General features: G+C 39.1%; 1 protein-coding gene across 2 annotated transcripts in view; it reads right to left on the bottom strand.

Annotated features, from left to right (window-relative positions):
* Positions 1-2746: 2746 nt before the first annotated feature.
* LOC149204295 (uncharacterized) overlaps positions 2747-25201 on the bottom strand; it is a 453795-nt gene continuing 431340 nt past the window's right edge. For both annotated transcript variants that reach the window (XM_089394680.1, XM_089394679.1), the window contains 2 exons: positions 3110-3231; positions 2747-2974 (listed from right to left, as the gene is read on the bottom strand). In XM_089394680.1, the coding sequence (XP_089250806.1) occupies positions 2870-2974; positions 3110-3231 (227 nt within the window). In that variant the 3' untranslated portion in view covers positions 2747-2869. The remainder of the gene's footprint in view (positions 2975-3109; positions 3232-25201) is intronic.

The following is a 25201-nucleotide window of genomic DNA, read 5'->3' as shown; positions in this document are numbered from 1 at the left end:
CCATGTTAGCATTGGCACAACTTGATGGAAAGGAGTTAATTCAAATCCTAAATGAGGATGGCATCACATTGAGAGACTAGGGAGAGCTTGTCACACTAGAGGAAGCCCTAAAGCTAGAGGGAAGGCCCTGTTTGACAAATGGAGACCTATGAGGATCACTTTATCGCATCCCAAATGGATCTTGGGACCCCATAGGAGGTATAGAGGTGAATTTGAGGGCTAACCCTCAAATCTTGGACCTTATAGGCATTTGCACCTTCTTGGACACCTCATTACCCTTGGATTCGATAAATATTTGATTTTTGCGTCCGATGTATGGAATGGTTAATTATCTAGGGTTTCTATTGTGTTAGTTATTGTTGAAAATCATTCTATGGATTTTAGATGATAATATTGCATGCATTACTCACTTATATAATGTGAATGGTAATCCCATTAGTGAATATTGAAACTAGCTCTCTCAATTGAATTTGCTTCCCACAAAAGCAATACCTAGGGTTTTGAAATCTACAGTTTAATTATTCCTTTAGTCATTGGCAAGATCTAACAAATCTTACACTCACATAAACTATATCACCCAAGGACTAAGCACTGGCCTTCATCACTTTGTTGGTCATCTATAAAACTTACATCTAAATCTCATTTTCTCTCCTTAAATTTGATTTTGGCCCCTCAAGGATAAGCAACTAGCTAGGGCTAGGGAAAAAATCTCAACTAGGGTTGAAGTCATGGGCCTTTGGGAGGATTGAACACTTGAAGAGAAGGTGATTACCTCAAAATCAACTTCTTTTAGTGGCTAATTAGTCCATATTAGGGATAAATTCTTTTGCCCTAGGTAGATTTTTCCTTAGAAAAACCCTAGTTTGCCCTGGGCTTCAATTTCGAGCTTATTGAAGGCTTCTTGTTCTAAAGGTTAAAGGTATGCATTGCTTGGAAGCCTTTTTCTTGGCCTTGTGATTCTAGGTTGATCCTTTTGCCTTGTTATTTCTCAATCCCTAGGTCATGATGTACCCTAATTAGGCATATTGGAGGATGTAAAATGCTCTATTATGCTTGCTAAGCCTTGTTCTAACTATAAAGTTGTCCTCCATAAGCCTATCTTGTCACCTTATCCCTTGTACTAGACATATTTTTCTAGGTGACCTACTATACGAAAGTCTCCCTAGTGGTGAAAGTCCACAAAAGAGCAAGAGATAATGGTTGGGATGACAGTGGGTCACACCTCATATTGTTGTCCCTTGGTCAAGTTCTTGCCTTGTGAGCTCCCCTCATAAGACTTGCTAGATTTTGAGGCAATAGAACTAATAAAGGAATTTGAAAGTTTATGAAAGGCATCAGTCTAAAATCTTTTTGATCCTTTTTGTGAATTAATATAAGTTCACTTTATTTGTCAGGAAAAAAATCCGTGAACAAATTCTTTCCACATTTTAATGTTCTATGTTTTAGAAATTAGAGCAACATCAAATACACTGCTCATAAACATTTTATTCCATGCTATTCATCAATTTTTATTTACCAATTGTGCATATTGCATATGCCATATCATTCTTGTAAATCAAAGATTTCTTACTTTATTTTCATTGAAAATAAATGACCATGCATATACACCTCTTGTAGATGAGAGAGGTTCAAAACAAGAAGTTTATTTATTGTTATTATCCTTCAATAGAGGAGAAACAGATGCATGTGTAGGAGCTATGATTATTGATTAGATGGTGGTAAGGGATGGGTCGACAATTTTTAAGGTGTATAAAGGCCATAAAAATCTCATACTAAGTACATCACAAATTACTATGGACTTGGATGTATTATGTAGTGGACATTAGCTCAATATTACAGATGTGTGGGATTACAAAAATATAGTATGTCTAATAAAATCATATATTTTAATGATCACCAAAATGATGGTACACATATTTTTACAATAGAAAAGCACTTCAATTTATCATTTATTATAAACATATTTTTCTTTCCGTTTCATGAAATCTCCTTACCATTTCAAGAACTAATTCAAAATGGACTATATTAGGTTTTATACCATACCCAAAATAAAGACGCAAACAATTAATGAATAATTAGCATACCACAGATTCATGCTCTAAGTGTACATTTCATTAACACTTATAAACTTATGAAAAATAGAAAAGTTCAAATAATTTTATAATATTTACTTCCAAAAGCAATGTAAAATACAAACATCACTATTAAAATGCTCATGTCTAATAATCAACCCTTATTTATCATCAGATTTTTAATTAAAGTTTCCATTATTTTCATTTTCTATTAATTATAAAGATTAATGAATTAAATAACTTATTCTCAATTTTAACCCATAGTTATATCCAATCAGTAATTTTTGGGGAAAAATATTTTAATTGTGAGTACATGTTTTGAAAAAAAGAGAGTACGCATAAAGTCCTAAAAAATAATCAGATGAAGTTCGCCCAATTCATTATCCCATTATTACTACCAATTTTTAAAAAAGAAGTTAATTTCTCTTAAAAAACATGCTTTTTATTTACGAATTAATTTAATGATTGTAATACATTACAAAGCAATTACCTCAAAATTTTACTTTCGTTTGTTCTTCCACCATGCTTGTCAACTTTTAATTTTATTGTATTGTTCTTCTCATAAGATGCTTAGCCACGTTTTAATAATTGTTAATTAAAAATACATCATCCATACCTTACCGCTCTATGTTGTCATTAACCTTGAAGACATTCTATTGATTGACATATAAATATATTGCTTTTTTTTTTCCCAAAATGTGGGAAAACCTATCATAACTCAATTCAATTGGATTTACATATTATTGTTGATGAAATTAGTAAAAAAATGTTCATTACTTATTATTTAAAAATTGCTTTTAAGATGTTTGTCCCTTTTGAAATGCCTGTACTAAACCTTGAGCTCTTGATTGTATCCCTTTCAAATACTCACAAAGAACCCTTTGTTGATATGATCCACTTACCTGCAAATGAGATTCTTTCAGTTGATATAATAATCCAATTTCCACTATAATTTAAGAAATAAATCCAAACTTCTTTGTTGCCATTAAAAAATTGATGAAAAATTCCAAAAAAATAGACACGGGAAAATATCTTACAGTACGCATCAAAGTTCGCTCTATTCGTTTTTGAATGACATCATTAAGCTCTTCATCTGTAACCGTTCCTCCACCATACGTTAGTCCAGTTATTAACAACCCATTCCAGTCTTCTTCATCTCCTACAAATCAACAAAAACAGTTTGAAATACAAGGAAATAAGAAATAGATGGATAACATTGACAAAGATGTACTGGTCAATTTGATTACTTTAAATGCATTAGCTAGAAAGTGTAATTTCTAACGGCGTTATCTAAGACATCTACGTTTTGTTTTTTTCCCGGAATTCAGTGATATAATTTTGGATGAGATTATTCAGTGATATAGAATAGACAATTGAGGAAATGTAGGCAAGATGGACATGTTAATTTTGTATTCATGTCTATGATAGATGCTAATTTTGCATCATGAGATAAAGGGGCGTGACATCTTAGTATGATGCAATTATGTAAAACAACACTAGGGTGTTAGAAGATATGGCTCTGGATAAGAAAGCTAATGGCTACAAATGGGTTCACAAGATAATATAATGCAAACAAATTACCTTACAAAAACATAACAATGGTAGTTGTAAACGGCTAATTCATCGATATAATTTCAGATGAGAATATTTGCTTCTTTTGCTGGAATTCAGCGATATAATTTTAGATGAGATTATTCACCGATAAAGAGTAGACAATTGAGGAAACGTAGGCAAGATGGACATGTTAATTTTTTGCATTGATGTCCATGGTTTGTAATACTTTTGACCCTTAGAATAATGATAAAGCCAAAGGGCATCATGAAATAAAGGGGCATGAAATCTTAGTATGATGCACTTATGTAAAACAACACTTGGGTGTTGGAAGATACAGCTCTAGATAAGAAAGCTAATGGCTACAGATGGGTTCACAAGATAATATAATGAAAACAATTTGCTGGACAAAAACATGACAATGGTAGTTGTAAAGGGCTCTGCTTGGCATGAGATAGTCGATTATAAGGAAACATTCATGCCAACAACAAGCTTGGTCACTATCAAATTGTTGAACAACAATGGTAACATTTTGTTGTTGGAAGACTTATCGTAAAATGTTATTTTCTCAATGGAGATTCAAAGGAAGAAGTATTTATGTATCATCCATAAGGGTTCAAGCTGTAGGTAATGTTACCACAACAACATAAAAGCCCCAATCCCAAGGTACAGCCCTGCTAAGGAACTACTTGAATGGCTACCACTATCATATGAGTGACTTATCCTCTCATTTTAGGTTGGCTCTTCTCCAACTCAAGGGGGATATACCTAGCAATTCAAGACTACTAAAGTTATAAAAATGAAGTTCAAAGGTGATGTGAAGAGATAGCCCTAGCAAAACAACATTTTCTATAGTATAAAGGTAAAAGAATGATCGAAGGATCAAGATATCAATGCCTATAAAAATAAGGGTGAATGGAATCAAGAAGCCAATTCTAGAGAGTAAGTCCAATAAAGGGTTAGCACTACAAGGGCCACATATGCATGCCACAAAAAAAAAAACTTGGCATTGCTAAAAATGAAAGTAAAGCAATACTAGGTGGGTCTTAAAGTGCCACATCTAAATTTCACTAATGAGATGCACCCTACCATGGAGTATTAGCCGAGAAACCACTCATGTAGATGTAAGATGCAAGATAAGATTTCATAGAAAAGACAACAAAGGGTCAAAGAGGGAGAAACTCCTCTCACAAAACCCTTCCAACATGATAGGTGTACCCTTCAACAATGACCGATGAATAGCAAGTACTAGCGACTCTATAATCATAAGCAACAATAAAAGGCGTTAAAACAATAACCCTCACATTGATAGGAAGGAAACCTTATACATCAAATAAGCTCCAAGAAAAATATATCCATTAAGCTTCGAGGAAGGGAAATTCCAAAAAGCCAATCATGAGAAATAATGAAGAGAAAAAAACCCTTATATAGATTTGATCTCTATTTTCTTCTAGAATAAAATAATAATATCCACTACCCAAACCCTAGATCTATTGTAGGGAGGAGTAAATATCCTCCAATTAACATCACAAAAACACGTAAAATAGGGATGGTCAAGCCACATGTACAAATCTATAATAAAGAATGCTCCATGAAGGTAGGAAATTTTCATCACAGAAGGAATAAGACCATATTATATTCTCATCTCCTCCATAAAATCCTCCAAGAGAAGTTGCTTGATTAATAGATCCTCAATAAATGTGCAAACAATAACCTCAATTGGTATGCGATACTCGAAATGGTCCTTTGTGGCAATTCTAGAAACACTACAACTACATCATTATTTGTAGAAATTCCTCTTACTGCCACACTTATCGAATGTTGTAGCCAATCTACATCTAATGGCATTGATTTGGTGGAAATTTGGGGATCTGTCAAAATATTACTACTCTTGAAGCTGGACACTTCAGATATGCAATGAAACCCTAGATATAGGGTTTGGAACCTCCTAGATATCCTCCAATGTGAAATGTCCTCCTCAAGCCATGAATAGTTGTTCAATGTTGCCTTGTGATGGATGACTTCCTCAAATCAAGTGCTAGGCAAGTAGATCCATGAAACAAGGCATCAAATCTATGAAGAAAACCTATGGAATGTTATCAATGCCCAACTAATTCCATGATGAAAGGGGGTGGCCCCTCATCAAACAATAACATAAGACTATGCCTTTAACATATGTGCAAGATACTCCTCCAAGGATGGCATGCATGACATTTTAATCCATGCAACTCATCCATCAAGTCATACATAAGGGAGTACTCTATGGATTGACAAAGTAGAGATGTTACTTGGCCCACATAATACCCATCCAAAGTGTTGATGTTTTGGGTAGGATTGGGAGTATTCTCACGTGTGGGGCAAGTGGGCTAAGTGATGGGGCTTTGCACCCATAGACCCATGGTATTGCACCCTTTGAAAAAGTATAAGTACAAGGATGAGTGATTTGTTCTCATGGCTTGGCAAGCAGGGCCAAGCAGGATCAAGAGGGCCGAGCATGACCGAGAGAGTCAAGAGGGCCAAGCAAGGCTGAGAGGACCGAGTAGGGTTGAGAGGGTTTGGAAGGGCTAAGAGGGTTGAGAGGGTCGAGAAGGAAGGTCTAAGAGGGTTGAGAGGGCCGAGTAGAGCACGCAAATGTGCAGGGGCACAAGACATTGTGCCAAAGATTCTCTCAAGTAAGAAAAAGATCTGCATGGGGCAAGATACTTAGTTGTGCCAGGTCTAAGGAAAGAGCACAAAGTAACAAAGGAGATCCAGATCAGCTAAATCAAGGATGAATCGAGGACATTGAACCACTGGATCAAATCCAGGTTAATTTTTGTATATGTAATTTCCTCAAGGGCCATTATCCCAATAAGGAGTTCGAGTAGGTTTTGAGAAGAATTTAATGAAGAACTGTTGACTGGGAAAAATTTGTGTGTAATGTATTTACCGTGCATGATCTAATCACTGGTTTTGTATGTTTCGTTGTGCATACTTTGTTTTTGATTAGGCACATTATTGTGTTTTAATTAATTAGCTGGGTTAAAGTTAATTTGAGATTGTTCCCAAATTTGGTGTGTGTGTGTGTGTGTGTGCACTGAGTCTAGTGCCTAAAAATTCTAACATGGTATCAAAGCCTAGTCTCTAAAAAAGGCATTTGGATCTGAGATTTGCATAGGTGACAACTCTAAGAGGAAGTTGTAGGAATTGTTGCAAGTAGTAATAATGTTTTGAAGACCTATGCCAAGAGAGGTGGCTAAGTATGGCAGACTGCTTTTATGGGCTATGAAGGCCAAAATTAGCAAAGCCTAGTGAGACATGGAGTAGATCATTCACATGAAGATTGTGTCATGGGAAGAATGCTACATTCGGCTTGATCAAATAACTATGGGATGTAATGGGCAAGGGATTTTCCCTGACAAGAACAAGCCGATAGAGTTGGTAGTAGCCGAGAGGGCTACTAGCTGAGACCATACAGGAATGTACAAAGGTTTTCTAGTAGGAATGGTTGAGTTCAACCCTTAGAGGGAGAGAGGGAGATTGTACTAGTCGAGGGTTTGGCAGTAGTGCTAGAGAGACCTAGCACTAGGAGATACAAGAGGGAGAATGAGGTTTGAGATGTTGTGCAAGAAACAAAGGGTAGGCTAGTTCTAGGTGGTTCTTCCAAAAGTACCTTCCTCGCTAAGAAGGAGTGTTAGAGTTTGTAGCTCAGGTAGATACTTCTTTGTAGGTGTAAGTGTTCATGTGAGAAGGAAGGACCGAAATGGTTAGAGGGTTGAGATAGCCATTGGAGATCCAAGTGCAGTTCGACCACCCAGTTTGCAACATTTAGCAAGGGAGAAATTGAAGCTAGGGGAGAACATTGAAGAGAGGGAGAAACAGTGAGAATTTCTGGAGAAATTCTCAGGAGGTTTTCTAGTGGTCCAAGGTCATGATAGGAGGCAAAATTATCCAGTAGAGGAGGCTGCATTCTGCAGTGCGAGTTAGCCAAATTCCCAGTGCGAGTTGCCAGAAGGAGCATCGATTCAATTGCTAGTCCCCAGATCTAGTCCCGGGAAGCAGAGCGAATTGTTTCCAGAGGCAGAGGGAGGTAGGACAACTCACCCAGAGGTGGTTCCAGGGCAAAATGAATTTTCTAGAGGCAATAATGCATACACCCAATCTGGTAGTGCAAATTGCCAAGGAGGTGCTAGTTGCCTAGAGAGGGCTAGATCGAGTTGCTGTGAGGGAAAAGGGTTTTCCCAGTATATTTCCAATTGAGATAAATTGTCAGAGCTAAACCAGGAAGGCTAGTAGCTGTAAATCTCTACTTCTGTTGCATATGAACAAAACCCTCATTTGCTGCACTGGTTTTCCCATCAGGTTGTTTTCAAGGACATTTGTCCAAAAATAACGATGTCTATTTTTGTGTGTGCACATCTATTTCTTAGTTCCATATTTTATATTTTTGCATTGTAATTTTATTGTAGAGAAATGCAGTGTAAATTATTCGCTATTTGTTGTTAATAATTTAATAGAAGACATATAAATTGTTAAAGTTAAGAAAATAATTTCCAATTGCTGCAATTCAAGGAATTTTCACAGGTATCACCCATGTTAGTATGATGACCTATGTTATTACCCATGGTATAGACCCATGGTACTGCATCCTTTGGAAAAGTATAAGTAAAAGGGTAAGTGATTTGTTCTTGTGGCTTCGTGAGCAAGAGTGAGAGGGCCAGGCATGATCGAGAGGGTCAGGCGAGATTCAAAGGGCCAAGTAGGGTCGAGAGGGTCAAGAGGGTCAAGCAAGGACGAGAGGGTTGAGCAGGGCTGAGAGAGCTAAGAAGGGTTGAGAGAGTTGAGAGGGCCAAGCAGGGTTGAGTAAAGGCTGAGAGCGTCGAGCAGAGCACAAAGACATGTAGAGACACAAGACATTGAGAGTGAGATTCTCTCAAGTAAGAGATATGCATGAGTAATATTGCAAGTTTGTTGTGAGTGAGAAACTCAGATGTGCCAGGTTCGAGGAAAGAGCACAAAACAACAAAGGAGATTCAGATTAGCCAGAACAAGGACGGATCTAGGGCTTGATCCTCTGGATCAAATTTAGGGTAATTGTTGTATATGTAATTTTCTCGAGGGCCATTATCCCAATAAGGAGCCCGAGTAGGTTTTGAGAAGAATTTAATGAAGAACTATTGATTGGGAAAAATTTGTGTAATGTGTTTACTATGTATGATCTGATTTCTGGTTTTGTGAGTTTTGTTGTGCATAGTTTATTTTTGGTTAGGCACACCAATGTGTTTCAGTTAATTAGCTAGGTTAAAGTTAATTTGAGACTCTTCCCAGAAATGGTGTGTGTGTGCACAGAGTCTAGTGCCCAAAAATTATAAAATGGTATCAGAGCCTGGTCTCTGAGAAAGGAAGTTGGATTTGATATTTGCACTGGTGACAACTCTAAGATGGAGTTGTAGGAAATGTTGCAAATAACAACAATATTTTGAAGACCCATGCCAAGAGAGGTGGCTAAGTATGGAAGACTACCTATATGGGCTATGAAGGCTAGGATCAGCAAGCCTAGTGAGACATGGAGTAGATCATTCACACGAGGATCATGTTGTGGGAAGAATGCTACATTGGGCTTGATCAAATAATTGTGAGATGCAAGGTGCTAGGGATTTGTCGTGACAAGCACAAGTCAACAAAGATGGTAGTAGTCGAGAGGGCCACTAGCTGAGACCGTACAGAATGTATGAAGGTTTTCTAGTAGGATTGGCAGAGGTCAACCCTTTGATGGAGAGAACGAGATTGTACCAATCAAGAGTTTGGCAATAGTGCTATAGAGACATAGCACTTTGAGTTACAAGATGTAGAATGAGGCTTGGGATGTTGCACAACCAGAGGGTAAGCTAGTTCCAAGTGGTTCTTCTAAAAGTACCTTCCTTGCTAAAAGGATGTAATATTCCTCATGGAAATAGTAAGTGATAACAGAAGCAAAAATGTGGACATGCAACCAAAGATTCCAATACACACACAATATCATATTATGGCAGAAATTGCACCAAAATACTGAGCCATTTTATTACTCTGAGCAGAATGGAGTACAAATAGATAGGAATAGAGGAACCTAGGCTTGTTATAGCAAGCAAGGAAAAAACCAGGTGATAATAATGATGCCCAAGTGTTAGAAAAAATCCTCTCCGATTTCTACACTGACCTAGTAATTTTTTGCTACAGCTGGCTGATAGGAAATGGGAATTCTTCCCTCAGATGTGCTCAGAAAATTTTGAAACTTTAGTTGGTGCATTATCTCCACAAGGCCAACAAAACCCAGAAAGGGTTTGGGCTCCTTCCAACCAACCCTGGGACCCCTAAAAAAATGTGAGTTCCTCCTTTAGCTGGAAATTCGCACCACCTGGAAATGACACTGCAAAATGGGCTCCCAACTCCCAAAATTCTCCTCCAGAAGTCCACCAAATCCATCTCCAATTTCTTTGCCACAACACCACAACAACTCAACTCTCCAAATCATCGCGTAGGCCCAACCAGTCACCCTCTGTGCAGTCCCTGAAGAAGGAAAATTCGGCCTGATAGATCACTCCAAAATTAGCCTTGCAAATCCCCTTAAGTCTCCAGTAAAATCACTGAACAAAGCCCCTCTGAATTCCCGGAAACCAGTAAGCACTGTAGCTACTACTCCAATCAATTCATCCTCCCTCTATTGCGCCCAATGTTTTAAAACTCCGACTCGGTCGAGGGTCGACTCCGACTCGGTATCGACTCGACCGGCTCGATTTCAATGACTCGGTCATTGTAAAAAATACATTAAATATTTATTTTTTACAAAAACACATAATTTTAAAGATTTTCATTCATGTTTCCAAACACACAGCATTAGAATATAAATAGAAGACAACGTATGATCAAAGTAGGCTCATGAATATATCCATTATATCAAAATGGCACCCAGTGCACTGTCCAATACATACACGATGATGATATAGAGATCAAAACAAAAACACATTACCGAGGAGGCTATAAATGGCCTCTACAACAAAAGTCTATGACCATTACTACTAGCTATTGCTAGAGTTGCCAACATTATCTGGCTTAGTGTTACTTGGGAGAGGGAGCGAAAGCGGGGAGCGAGAGCGAAAACGGGAGCGGAAGCGACATTTTCAGAAGCTCCCAGTTTGGGAGTGAATCCCGAAGGAGTTCGACAACCAATGTCACTAACATCAAGGTAAATAGAGGGATTGGTGCTCTTGATTAAATACGAGTTCCATACCCTAATACATGACAAAATTCAATGGAAACATTGCAATCCCCCAATCCTGAAAAACTGATAAGTCTGCTGGATTTTGAATGAAATCTAAAATTCTAGTTTCTCCATATGAAATCCAATGAGGCTAGAACCACTCTCAAACATCCTGAGTCATTTCATGTTAATGTTAAGATTAAGAAGAATGTCACTTTTACTTTAAGAATTTAACATTACCATGAAATTTGAATAGCATATCAATACTAGGAGAGGGGAATGGACCCCAAAGACCAAAAACCAATTAATAAAACCATTTGGAGTCCCCCACATTCAGAAAAAACATAAAAAAAAATAAAAAATTGCGTTTTTGGGGTTTGCTAGCCGCATGAAGTGACCCGCCCGAGTTGATACGGACTCGGCCGAGTCGTCCGAATTAAGACTGACCCGACCAAGTCATGCCATGAATCGGCTAGGTCAGTCTTAACTCGGCCGACCAAACTGGTTCGACGGCCAAGTCGCAAATTTTTTTACCGGCTCGGACCAACTCGGCCGAGTCGGTTTCGAGCCGGCCGACTTTTAAAACACTGATTACGCCTAGTCTGCACGCAGAACAGGTCGAATGCCTCTAAACTCAGCTCTGAAACAACTCCAAGTTGTAGCAATATCTTTCCTAGGGTAACACTCAAGGTTCACTGAAGAAGAGGTGGAAATTCCCACCTAGAAATTCCCTTGAGTTGAACAACACTCATTGACTTGGCTCAATGGCTCAAGCGAACAAAGGTTAAGCTTTCCAATTGGCAAAGGACCCCAAAATGAAGCTCCCCTCTTCTATTTATCCTTGCTACCCTTCTCTCTCCTTGTGGGCCCTCCCATTTGACCTCCCTCTCTCTCTCTTCCCTCCAAATCAAATTCCTCAATGGAGTTTGAATTTATCCTTTGGGGTGGTCCCCACATTCCATCATCAAAATAATTTTCCTTCTTTCTAATGTTTTGGAGCTTCCCTTCTCACAAAAACTAATTTGATGTTTCTCACCCACTTTTCCTAAGTTTTATGCCCAAAAGTTGTCCATCATCAAAATTTCAAAAATTTAGAACTCACTTAGCAGAATTTTAATTAGAGGGAATATTATAGTCCTCCCCTCCCAAATGTTGATTGTCATAAATAAATTGTAATGCCTAGTGTTGCAGTGTTTTTTCTCCCTCCCATGTGGCATCCTCCTTTGGCAAATCTTTCCACCAAACCAAAAACTCCTTAATGACCCTACTTCAAAGTTTTCTCTCGTCCCCAAGATGGCCTCTGGAACTAAGATCAAATGCCCCTCGTCATCCATAGGTGGCAACTCTATAGCTACTATAACCTGTTGTCCCAAAGCCTTTTTCAGGAAAGAGACATGGAATATGTTGTGTACCTTGCTCCCTGGTGGGAGCTCCAACTCATATGCTACCTCCCTAACTCGCCTGGTCACCCTGTAAGGCCTATAAAAATGTGGCTTGAGTTTCTCTATGCCCTTCTGCTTCAGTGTGGATTGCCTGTATGGTTGGAGTCTCAAAAAGACTAAGTCCCCAACCTCAAAGTGCCTCTCAACTCTGCCCCTGTCTGCATATAGCTTCTATTGGTTTTGGGTTGTCTGCAGGTTATTCTTGAGAGCTCTAAGGATATCCTAGCTCTCATGTATCCAATTCTTGGCCCCCGGGGCCTTGCTATCTCCAAAAACCATATCAGTAAAGCTAAGTTGCACGAAACGGGGAAACAAGTACGAGTTTCCGAAATGGGCATGCATACGAAACGTCAGCCCCCCAAATTTTGGAAACGTGGGAAACACAATATATATATATATATTAGAATTGAGGACATTTAAGAAATGTTATGTGCAACCATAAAGCATACATGATACATTATAATTTATTACATTTAAAGTTTAAAAATTATGATTAAATTTACATCACATTTACTCATAAATGATCGCATAATGAAAATAGCAATATTGGAATGTCCAAAATCAACCTTGATTATATATGAGGCTGCAAGTACAATAAAGACTATGACGCTGCAAGAACTATAAAGACAAAAGACCACTGCTCTCTTCCTCTTTTCTCCTTTGCTAAAATCGTCTGTCTCCAAGAGAAGCAACTTGCTGAATTGTGTGATGAGGGAATGAGGCGAGAGTCTTTTTATAACTTGAGAGAGGCATCTAGAAGCATCCACAAGATATTTTATTCGCCCAATAAAAAATTAGAACCAAAAAACAAAAAAAAAACAAAAAACAAATTGCAATATGAAGTGGAAACTCCGTCATACGACTTGGAAACTCGTTTCTGGCCATACTGGCCACGTTTCCCCAGCATGAAACGTGCCAGTATGGCTAGAAATCTCCAAAAACCATATTAGTAAAGCTAAGTTGCACGAAACGGGGAAATGATTACAAGTTTCCGAAACAGGCACGCGTACAAAATGTTAGCCCCCCAAATTTTGGAAACGTGGGAAACACAATATATATATATATATATATATATATTAGAATTGAGGACATTTAAGAAATGTTATGTGCAACCATAAAGCATACATGATACATTATAATTTATTACATTTAAAGTTTAAACATTAAGATTAAATTTACATCACATTTACTCATAAATGATCACATAATGAAAATAGCAATATCAGAATGTCCAAAATCAACCTTTGTTATATATCCAAATCTCAAATTCAACCTTGATTATATATGAGGCTGCAAGTACAATAAAGACTATGAGGCTGCAAGAACTATAAAGACAAAAGACCATTGTTCTCTTCCTCTTTCCTCCTTTGCTAAAATTGTCTGTCTCCAAGAGAAACGACTTGCTGAATTGTGTGATGAGGGAATGAGGTGAGAGTCTTTTTATAACTTGAGAGAGGCATCTAGAAGCATCCACAAGATATTTTATTCACCCAATAAAAAATTAGAACCGAAAAACAACAAAAAACAAATTGCAATATGAAGTGGAAACTCTGTCGTACGGCATGGAAACTCGTTTTTGGCCCGTACTGGCCATGTTTCCCTAGCATGAAACGTGCCAGTACGGCCGGCAACTCATTTCCAAGCCATACGGTATGCATTTCCGTTCATTTCCTCACAGAAATGGACCTGGGGCAATGTTTCCTACAACATAGCAGCAAAGGTTAGTGCATCATAACCATACAAAGCAAAAAAAGGTGACATACCTATGGACATGTGGTAGGTGGTGTTCTAGCAGTACTCTCCAAGATGTGGCCACTTCACCCACGCACATTGCTGCCCTGTCACATAGTTGCTTAATTAGCCCTCCAACGACTTATTCACTATCTTAGTCTGGATGTCCGTATGCGGATGACATCTAGAGTTAGGTGTGAGCTCAGTCCCCCCCAGACAAAACAACTCCTGCCAAAAGCCTCCCATGAATTGGCTGCCCCTATCACTAACATGCTAACAGTTCAAACTTTTCAAGGACCAAAATCCATCCCGGAAAACAGAAAGGTGCATGAACCTATTGATTTGCTTGAGATATGCTTTCTAGGTAGCCAATACTACAGTAAATTACCAGAAAAGGACTATCAACAGATTAAAAAGGAGCTACCCAAATACGATGGTAAAGACCATAAAGGCGCTATTGTTTGGGTTAATAAAATGGAAGCCATTTTCGAATCAAACCCACCATTAGGTGAACGTGAGAAAATCATGATGACATCCAACAATTTGGAAGCATAAGCATATGATTGGTTCTTATGGTGGTCTGACAAATGTGACACTCGTTCTTTTCATTGGAAGAATTTTGTGGATGCCTTGCTAAAAAAGATTCTACAACGAAGAAGAAGATGATGTCTATAACAAATTTGTTCATCTCAAGCAAAAGGGGTTTGTAAGCGAATATATCCACGAATGGGAAGTATTGGCTACATGACAAAGAGGATTTACTAATGAACAACTACTTAAAATGTACAAATGTGGACTTAAAGACTATAGTCATGCAGAAATAAAATGAACAAACCACTAACTATCGAAGAAGCTAGACATGTTGCAAAGGCTTATTGAACAAAAACATATGTTCAACATGCCATCATTCAAGGAAGATGAAAACCAACAACAATACTCAGGTAAATAAAGACAAACAAATGTAGGTATTGTGGAGACAAATGGACATAAAGACATAGATGACTTAACAAGAAATTATATACCTATGAAGTTGAGAAAGAGTTAGATACTTCAAGTAGTGATTCAGAGAAAAGGATAGAGAAGAAAAAGAATTGTCACAAGTGTAGAGAAAATTGGACACCATGACATAAATGTGAAGACATGTCCTTATGTTACTATAAAATAGTCGATGGAAAGCAAGTTGAAGTACATGAACTTGATGAAGAAATTACTATAATGCACAATGCAGATTTTGATCCTGAGGAAACATCACATGAAGCATCATTCGTTGCAATCCCATGTGTCCGATAAAATCAAGATGAAGAAAGCAAGTCTTCAAAGATAAAAAACAACAAGATCCTGCAAAATATGTTCCACGACACCTTCGAAAGCAGAGAACCCAATCTCTAAGAAGGAAGAACACTAAGATTAGAACACCACCAACAAACATGACGAGGAGATTATGCCCTAAAATCCTAAAGCCTAAAGGGATCGTAAGAGGCAGAAATGTCAATATACTTGTAGATTTTGGCAGTACTCATAATTGTAAAAACATTGATCTTGCTAAACAACTTAATCTTTGTGTATGCCCAATCAAGGACTTGACCATGATTGTTTCTACTGGCAAAAGTTCGAAGAGATAGGAGAATGTCTTAAGCTTCCATTCCAGATACAAGAACTAGAACTACAAACATAATTCTTTGTCCTACTGCTCAAAGAAATGGGTATAGTGCTAGGTGCATAATGGTTAATACTGTGAAACTTTGTAACATGAAATTCCACTGCAGTAACTGATTTATTTCACCTACTTATTTCTTACAATAAGTTATTACGAAACCCTTCAGTAAACATTAAAATAAATTCTATTGCAGTTATCACATAATTACATAGAGAAAATAACAATGATATATAAGGACAAGAATCAATCACATCAACATAGTTGTTTTTGGATAATTGTCCCCGGAAAAACCCAATGTGGGAAAACCGGTGCAACAGATGAGGGTTTATTTATTAATCTTTAGCAACAATCACTTTACAAGGAATGATTCTATAGAAAAACTGAGACACTTTTGAGAGAAACACCCGAGACAAAGTTTCTCCTCTACTTGGAGAAGTTTTGACACCTTGGAGACCCTTCACCCACTTCTGTGTCACTTCTGCGTCAGCTTGCCGCGTCTCCAATGGTGTTGTCTCCCTGCTCTTCCCTCTGTGCTCTCTCTCGAATGCCCTACGTCACCACCTCCTCAATCTCTGACTGCTGCTGATAACCTCCTCTTCCTTCACCCTACAACTCTCCCTCTGATATCGAACTCTTTCTTGAGAATCGATTTCCTTCGGGTTACTGAGTATTTGCCCAGTGTGCCTCCAAATGACTTTCAAGTCTTCTCTTACACTTTTCCTGATGATGAATCAATGACTAAGATTAAAACCGGCTTGATCCTCATCTCTTAGAAGCTCCTCACCCATATCTTTATTAATACCCATTAATATTTTTATTTTCCTAGTTTAAACTTAGGAACCCATTAAAAATATTAGTTATTTTAATAACTCCTAATCCAGGAGGAATTTCTCCAAACGATTTCTGGGTCTTGGAAATCTCATGTGTTCTAACCCCTCCACAAAATTTCGGAGCTAGACCACATTTGATGCTACCCAAAATCAACACTCCCTCTTAGCAAGGAATGCGCTCTAGCAATACTTCCCAACATGAGCATCACACTAATCCATGACATCGGTGCTCTGCGTTGTTGATGCTCAGCCTACTGCCCCTCATCCACTGCGCTGTTGCAACCTATACTGCTGGCCATGACACTGTAACTGTCACTGCTACATTTGTATTGCAACTCCCTCTAAATATGTTGCATCATGCTTCCCATAGCACTGCCACTGCTAACTGTTGCACTGCAACTCCTTATACTATCCGCTTCTTACTAAAATGGCTTCTTCACCATCCCCATCTTCTCCCTGAAGTAAACAAACTTTGTTGTTCGATCGATCATGAAATATTGTATTCTTAGAGATCTTGATGCAACTCTGATTATCACACAAAACACTGGTCGCTTCTATCTTTCTCCTGAATAGATTCACAAGCAATTTCCTAAGCCATATGGCTTCACACGAAGCTATGCTAGCTGCCATATATTCAGCTTCAGCTGAGCTCAGAGCCACAGATTTTTGTTTCCTACTACACCAGGAGGTCATTCCTGATCCAATGTTGAAACAGTACCTAGTGGTACTTTTCCGATCTACTGAGCTTCCAGCCCAATCTGCGTTAGTGAACCCACTCAACTTGATGTCATTGCCTTGGGTGTACATTAGTCCATGCTCGACTGTTCCTCGTATAAATCTGAGAACATGCTTGGCTGCTACCCAATGCGCCCTATTTGGTTCTACCATGAACTGACTAAGGGTGTTGACAATGTAACACATGTTTGGCCTGGCATTGACCAGATACATTAGGGACCCTATGAGCTGCCTGCACAAGGTGGGATCGACTTCTTTATCTTCAGATGCATCAATCTTCTTCAAGTTGGTGATCATTGGAGTAGCCATAGGTCTACAGTCCTGCATTCTGAACCTTTTCAAAATCTCTGTAGCGTATCTCCCTTGCCCAAGGAAAATTTCATCCTTCTGCTGCCAAACTTCCAACCCCAGGAAATAATGCATTTGTCCCAAATCCTTCATGACGAATTATGTGGCTAGGTTCTCCTTGCAATCTTTGATGAGCCTGGATGATCCTGTCAAAAAGAGATCATCCACATATAAAACCAGGATTAGAGGCTCATTCTCTGCAACCAAATAGTAGAGGTTAGGATTTGCGTCGCTCTTGCTGAATCCCATCTTCTGCAAGTAGCCATCAATTCAACCATACCATGCTCTAGGTGCCTGTTTAAGCCCATACAAAGCTTTCTTCAATCTGCATACATGAGATTTATTCTCATGTGTCTCAAAACCATCTGGTTGTTCAATGTATACTTCTTCTTCTATCACCTTGTTCAAGAACGTTGTCTTGACATCCATTTGGTGAATCTCCCACCCCATCTGAGCTGCAAGGGATATCAATGATCTAAGAGAAGTATACCTGGCCACTGGGGCAAAGGTTTCTTCGTAGTCTATTCCTTCCTTCTGAGCAAACCCCTTAGCAACAAACCTGGCTTTGTATTTTTCTACATGGTGATCTGCAACGTATTTGACTTTGTAGAGCCATCTCGACCCTACAATTGACCTGCCCTGAGGCCTAGGAACCACTTCCCAGACATCATTGATCATTATGGAACTGTATTCCTCCACCATAACATCTACCCATACTTGATGCTGAACGACCTCCTAAAAACTAGACGGTTCTACAACCTGAGCTACCAAGGCTTGGTATCTGTCTGGCTATCTATGCTCCTTTTTCTCGCTCCTGGGCGCCCTGACAAAATCCTCTGCATCTCGTAGTATCTGTCGAAGTTCTCGGCTCGTTCTACAACTGGTAGTGGGTATATCTACCTGCTCCTCCACTTCTTGAGGCTCCACCTCTGGAGTTTTTCCTTTAGGAGAAATACTAGTGCTAGTTTCTGTTGGTCGAAGTGGTTGGACCAATGGATCATCCTTTCACTATTCTTCGGAAGCCATTTCTCGGGACTTTCTGAAATCTTTGTCCTCCATGAACTTTACATCTCGTCGAATATATCATTCTCCCTATATCCTACAAGATATCATTTCTCCGCATTCTGATCCAATTTCTTCCTCTTCTCTTCGGGTACATGGCAGTATGCCAAATGCCCAAATATCCTGAAACAACTCACCTCAGGTTTCTTATTGGTGAAGACACTCTCTGGAGTAATCTTACCTAATCTGCTGTGAGTCCTGTTCTGGATATACACTATCGTGTTGCATGCTTCTGCCCATAGAGACTTGGGCATATCCTGATCATACAACATTGCCCTGGCTGTTTCAACAATAGTCTGGTTCTTCCTTTTTGCTACTCCATTCTTCTTTGTATTATAGGGGGTTGTCCACTCTCTTCTGATGCCTTCCCTTGCGCAAAAATCAGTGAAGTCCTTGTCAGTGTATTCTCCACCATTATCTGAGCGCAATATCTTTATCTTCTTCCCTGCTAGATTCTCAACTAGAGCTTTGAACTCTTTGAATCGACCAAAAACCTCATCCTTGGTTTTTAGAAAGCAGATCCAAGTCTTTCTGGAATGGTCATCAATGAAGGCGACGAAATATTCGGCACCACTAAGAGCTTTTGTGGACATGGGTCCACAGATATCTGAGTGTATCAACCCCAGAACACTCATAGCCCTATTGTTGCTTCTGGAAAATGCTGCCTTGGCATACTTGCCTAGTGCGCATCCTCTGCATACATCATCTCGTTCGACACTTAATTCTGTAACTCCTGATACTGCTTTCTCGAGAATTCTTACAGCCCCATGGTGTAAGTCTCCCATCCTCCTATGCCATAGTTCATTCAAAGTTTTTTCCCCACTGCTGCCTCTCAACACCATTGGAAATTCTAGCTGTAATCTATACATCCTATTATTTCTAACTCCAATCTGGGCCTTCTTTTTCCAACTTGGGTGTTTGACATATACTTTCTCCTTAATGAAGAAAACGTCATAGCCCTTATTTTGAAGCTGAGATACAGAGAGTAAGTTCATCCTCAATCTTGGCACACGCAACACATTGGTTGCTTGAAGCCGATCCCCTGTTTCTATTTGAAAGACTACAATACCTCTTCCTCCGGGGGTACATTTTGCCTTATTTCCTATGGTGATCTGAAAATTCATCATTTCTTCCTGATAATTCGAAAAACATTCTTGTATTCCTGTCATATGCCAGGAAGCTCCACTATCTATATACCAAACCTCAGAGGAGGCAGAACTTGCTAGGCAAGCGACTTCTTCTTCCAGTCTGGAAGCTAACATAGAATAATCGTGATCCATGATCTTCGTGCTCTCTTCGTTCTTTGGAGATCTGCGTGAGTCCCTCTGAGTTGATGGCCCGACATCATGCTTCTGACTCATAGCAGATTCTTCAATTCCGTTGCCCGATCTCTGCTCTAATATCATGTGAAAATTTCTAACACGAAATTCTACTGCAGTAACTGATTTATTACACCTACTTATTTCTTACAATAAGTTATTTACGAAACCCTTCAGTGAATATTAAAATAAATTCTACTGCAGTTATCACATAATTACATGGAGAAAATAACAATGATATACAAGCACAAGAATCAATCACATCAACAAAGTTTTTTTGGACAATTGTCCCCGAAAAAACCCAATGTGGGAAAACCAGTGCAGCAGATGAGGGTTTATTTATTAATCTTCAACAATAACCACTTTACAAGGAATGATTCTACAGAAAAACTGAGACACTTTTGAGAGAAACACCTAAGACAAAGTTTCTCCTCTTCTTGGAGAAGTTCTGACACCTTGGAGACCCTTCACCCACTTCTGTGTCACTCTGCGTCAGTCTGTGTGAGGATTGCGTCTCTAATGGTGTTGTCTCTCTGCTCTTCCCTCTGCGCTGTCTCTCGAATGCCCTGCATCACCTCCTCCTCAGTCTCTGTTTGCTGCTGATACCCTCCTCTTCCTTCACCCTGCAACTCTCCCTCTGAAATCAAACTCCTTCTCCTTGAGAATCGATTTCCTTCAGGTTATTGAGTATTTTCCCGGTGTGTCTCCAAATGACTCTCAAGTCTTCTCTTATACTTTTCCTGTTGATGAATCAATGGTTGAGATTAAGTCTCTAATCAACGACTAAGATTAAAAAAGTCTTGATCCTCGCGTCTTAGAAGTTTCTCACCCATATCTTTATTAATACCCATTAACATTTTTATTTTCCTAAGTTTAGACTTAGGAACCCATTAAAAATATTAGTTATTTTAATAACTCTTCATTCGGGTGGAATTTCTCCAAACGATTTCTGGGTTGTGGAGAGCTCATGTGTTCTAGCCCCTCCACAAAATTTCGGAGCTAGAGCACATCCGATGCTACCCAAAATCAACAAATACAATTAGGAAGCTATACTACAAACCTTGAATAACAATTCATGAAGTTTAATTGACAAGGACGACACTATAAATTATATGGTGTTGATGCTCCCAACTTCAAGGAAGATGCGAATACATATGAGAAATTCACCAATTCACAAGGCACAAACAAAGTCAAAATAAATAGAAGCCATTCCATAGCAACGTGCTCAACTAAAGGAAGCCTTGCTTATTATGTTTTGAGGACAAAGCATCTCTAAGGGGGTGGCAATGCTTTGAATAAAATATTCATAAAAATATTAATTAAATAAATAATATTAAATAATAATAATAATAAAAATAATTGAATAATTAATTAATTAATTAATAACACCATTAGCTATGAAATCTCAAAGGTAAAAAATGTGAACATTCACCTTTGTGGCCAGTCAATGCCTATATAGGTAAACCGCCACGAAGTCTTGTAACCAACATTCAACTCTTATTCAATAATAATACAATTACTTATTTACACAACATATACACAGTATACAAACAACTATATCTTACGTACTGGTGTTCTTACTGCTAACATCCAAATTCTGCGTCGACCCAATAATTTTATGCTGCCACTGCCAAATAGGAAATGGGAATCTTGCCCTCAGATGTGCTTAGAAAATTCTAAAACTTTCGTTGATGCACTATATCCACAAGGCCAACAAAACTCAGAAAGGGTTTGGGCTCCTTCGAACCAATCATGGGACCCCTCAAAAAGTGTGAGTTCCTCCTTCAACAAAAATTTCGCACCACCTAGAAATGACATTGCAAAATGGGCTCCCAACTCCCAAAATATCTCCCAAAATTCTCCTCCAGAATTACACCAAATCCAACTCCAATTTCTTTGTTACAACACCACAGCAACTCAACTCTCCAAATGCCTACGCAAGCCTAGCTAGTCACCCTCTGCGTAGTCCCTAAAGAAGGAAAATTCGGCTTGATAGTTAGCTCCAAAATTAGCCCTCCAAATCCCCTCAAGTCTCCAGCAAAATCACTAAACAAAGCCCCTCTGAATTCCTGGAAACCAGCAAGCACTGTAGCTGCTCCTCCAATCAATTTGGCCTCCCTCTAGGTCAAATTCCTCTAAACTCCGCTCCGGAACAACTCCAAGTTGTAGCAATATCTCTCCTAGGGTAACACTCAAGGTTCACCGAAGAAGAGTTGGAAATTCCCACCTGGAAATTCCCTTGTGCTGAACAACACTTGTTGACTTGGCTCAATGGCTCAAGCGAGCAAAGGTTAAGTTTTCAAATTGGCAAAGGACCCAAAAATGAAGCTCCCCTCTTCTATTTATCCTTGCTACCCTTGTCTCTCCTTGTGGGCTCTCCCATTCGACCTCCCTCTCTCTCTCTTCCATCCAAATCGAATTCCTCAAGGGAGTTCAAATTTCTCCTTTGGGGTGGTCCCCACATTCCATCATCCAAATAATTATGCTTCTTTCTAATGTTTTGGAGTCTCCCTTCTCACAAAAATTAATTTGATGCCTCTCACCTACTTTTCCCAAGTTTTATGCCCAAAAATTGTCCACCATCAATATTTCAAAAATTTATAACTCAATTAGCAAAATTTTAATTAGAGGGAATGTTATAGAGTGTTAGAGTTTGTAGCTCAGGCAGATACTTATGTGTAGGTGTAAGTGTTCTTATGATAGGCGAAGGGTTGAGAAGGCTGGACCAAGATGGTTACCTGGATGATAAAGCCATTGGAGATCCAAGTGAGAAACTTGGAGTGAAGGTCAAGTAGAGACCTTGAGGGTTGAAAAGGCCTGTGACTTGGAGTCAGAGGGAGTCAGGCTTTAGAGGGAGTGAGCAAGCTCAAGAGGAAGTCAGTGTTCAGAGGGATTCAATATCTCAAATGAAGATGACCTTCAATTTCAGGAAGTCATGGAACATGATGCTCAGGAACGGGAGGCTTCTAGGAGTAGGGCGTCTTCGAAGAAATGTCCCTGTCATACAAAAATAATTTCTTTTGCGTCATATGGAGCAATTGTGGTAGCAGATCAAGGGTGGAAATGTGTTCTAGGTTTGAAGGAAAAACCACTTCCAGGTGTTGTTGTGAGAATACATCCCTCACTAAGAGGGAGTGTTGATGTTTTGGGTAGCATTGGGAGCATTCTCATGTGTGGGGCAAGTGGGCTAAGTGATGGGGCTTTTCTCCCATTGACCTATGGTATTACCCATGTTATTCTGATGACCCATGGTATAGACCCATGCTATTGTTGAAGAAAATGTAACTAGGTTCGGTCTTCATAAATGTATTTTTGATATTTGTACTTATTCAAGAAAAGAAATATTATTTTTATAATATATGTCAATGAGTTTCTTGCTCATTGAAGTAGGTCTAGCACATGTTAAGTGCTATAGGTGAGTCAAATAGTCAAAAGGAAATGTTGAAGGCCTTAAGGGCATGTTACACCATGTATGAATATGTATTAAAGTCAAGAGAATACCTCCAAGCAAAGTCAAGTCTCCTCCTATGCAAAGGCACCACCAAAGAAGCTCATTCAAGCATGTTACACCACCAAAGAAGCCATCCGAAGTAAGACAACAAGTCAGCCTACAAACTGTCTTCTAGTCGGCCTAAAGGGAGGGACAATCCTCTATATATAGAGGCTGTCCACTCCACTATAATGCCATCCATCTCTCTGAAATCAGCGAAGGTAGCCGAGAAAAAGGGTGAAGAAGGGACGAAGAAAGGGTCTACAAGTATAGCAAAAAAGGAGGAAGAAATACCGAAGCCTTGGAAGTCTGTTCTAGGGCTAAAAGACAGTCACACATGCGAAGAAGGAGAGGATCTCTCTGCTGTCATAGCAGCCCTCTATTACAGTCACACAAATTTCATTATTTGGGATAAGAACATAAGGCTAAAGGGTCTCCAAGACAAGGAAAGGAAGGAGGAAGAAGGCTGAAGTGAAGAGGACTGTTTCTAGGGCTAGAAACAATCACACGTGCGAAGAAGAGGTGGGTAACTCTGTGGGTATAACAGCAAGATCAAACAATTTATGAATTAGTGTTGGTTGGGTTTGAAATTAGGCCTACAAGGCCTCCCAAGTCAAGCGAAGAAGCCTATCTCTCTAGCAAAGGAAAAAGGACCCTAATTCTCTAGGGTACCTCCCACACGTGCGAGAATTAGGGTTGCAGTGCTGTCATACTAAGCCTTCCACCCTACACCAAGAAGGAACTCATATGATCAAGAGCAGGAATGAGTATCCTTAGGTGAAGGATATCACTAAGGAAAAGTATCTCTTCTAGAAGATCTACTTACACTGGAAGGAAGAACGAAGTGTCGGGGAACGAAGTGCCGGAAGGAGGTAGACAAAGTGTTGGGGAAACATAGTGCAAAGAAAAGGAAGGACTTGACTTGTGCTTGGAGGTTCTTCTAGTCAAGGGTCTAGGGTTTGGCATTGATCAAGAAAGAAGCTTCAATAAGAGAAAACTTACCGAAGGGTTTTCCTCTCAAGAGAAGAGAGGTTTTGGCCCTGACAGAGAGCCAACATCTTGTGTTCTTGTTCTTATGTTTTGGTAGCAGTTTGATGAAGTACACAAACATGCATTAATAATAATAAGGAGAAGATTAAGCTAACAAGAAAAAGTAAAAAGACTCCACAAATTGTTATCAAGTAACGAAGAATCACAGTACACTTATTTGCCCTAGATTCTTCAACATGGTATTAGAGCTAAGGTGACACATCAAGGAAAGGGCATCTCAAGAACACTCATCAAGGAAGAACATCTACAAGGTTGAAGCATCAAGCCTAGAAGTCTCAATCACTTCAAGGACAAGAAGGTCTACAATTCATCATTCGTCAAGGAAGTCTACATAGCAAGAAGAAGAGCCTTACATAAAGGCACCTACAAAGAAGAGCAGATTGAAGCAGGACCTACATCAAGCTACAAATCATCAAGCAAGTCCACTTGGAGAAGACAACTTGAAGAACATCAAGATCCTAGGAAGGCAAGCCATCAAGTCTTAAAGAAGGAAGCAAATCCATTACATCTCAAAATCTATCAAGTATATGTCCCCTCCTGAAATACATCAATGTCTTTTTGCAAGGAAAGCAATAATTTGGTAGGTACCAACAACTTTCTTGCATGGAAGAAGAGCACTGATTTACTTCTCAAGGAGAATGAACTCCTAGAACATGTCAAAGGGAATATCGCTATCCCTGCTAAGGAACAAACTCAAG

This window comes from Pinus tabuliformis, chromosome 1_2 (genome assembly GCF_031772625.1).
Source record: "Pinus tabuliformis cultivar Carrire ecotype Pingquan chromosome 1_2, CPIR1, whole genome shotgun sequence".
NCBI classification, from domain to species: domain Eukaryota; kingdom Viridiplantae; phylum Streptophyta; class Pinopsida; order Pinales; family Pinaceae; genus Pinus; species Pinus tabuliformis.
The sequence above is the reverse complement of the archived record's forward strand: the minus strand, read 5'-3'. Positions and strand labels throughout refer to the sequence as shown.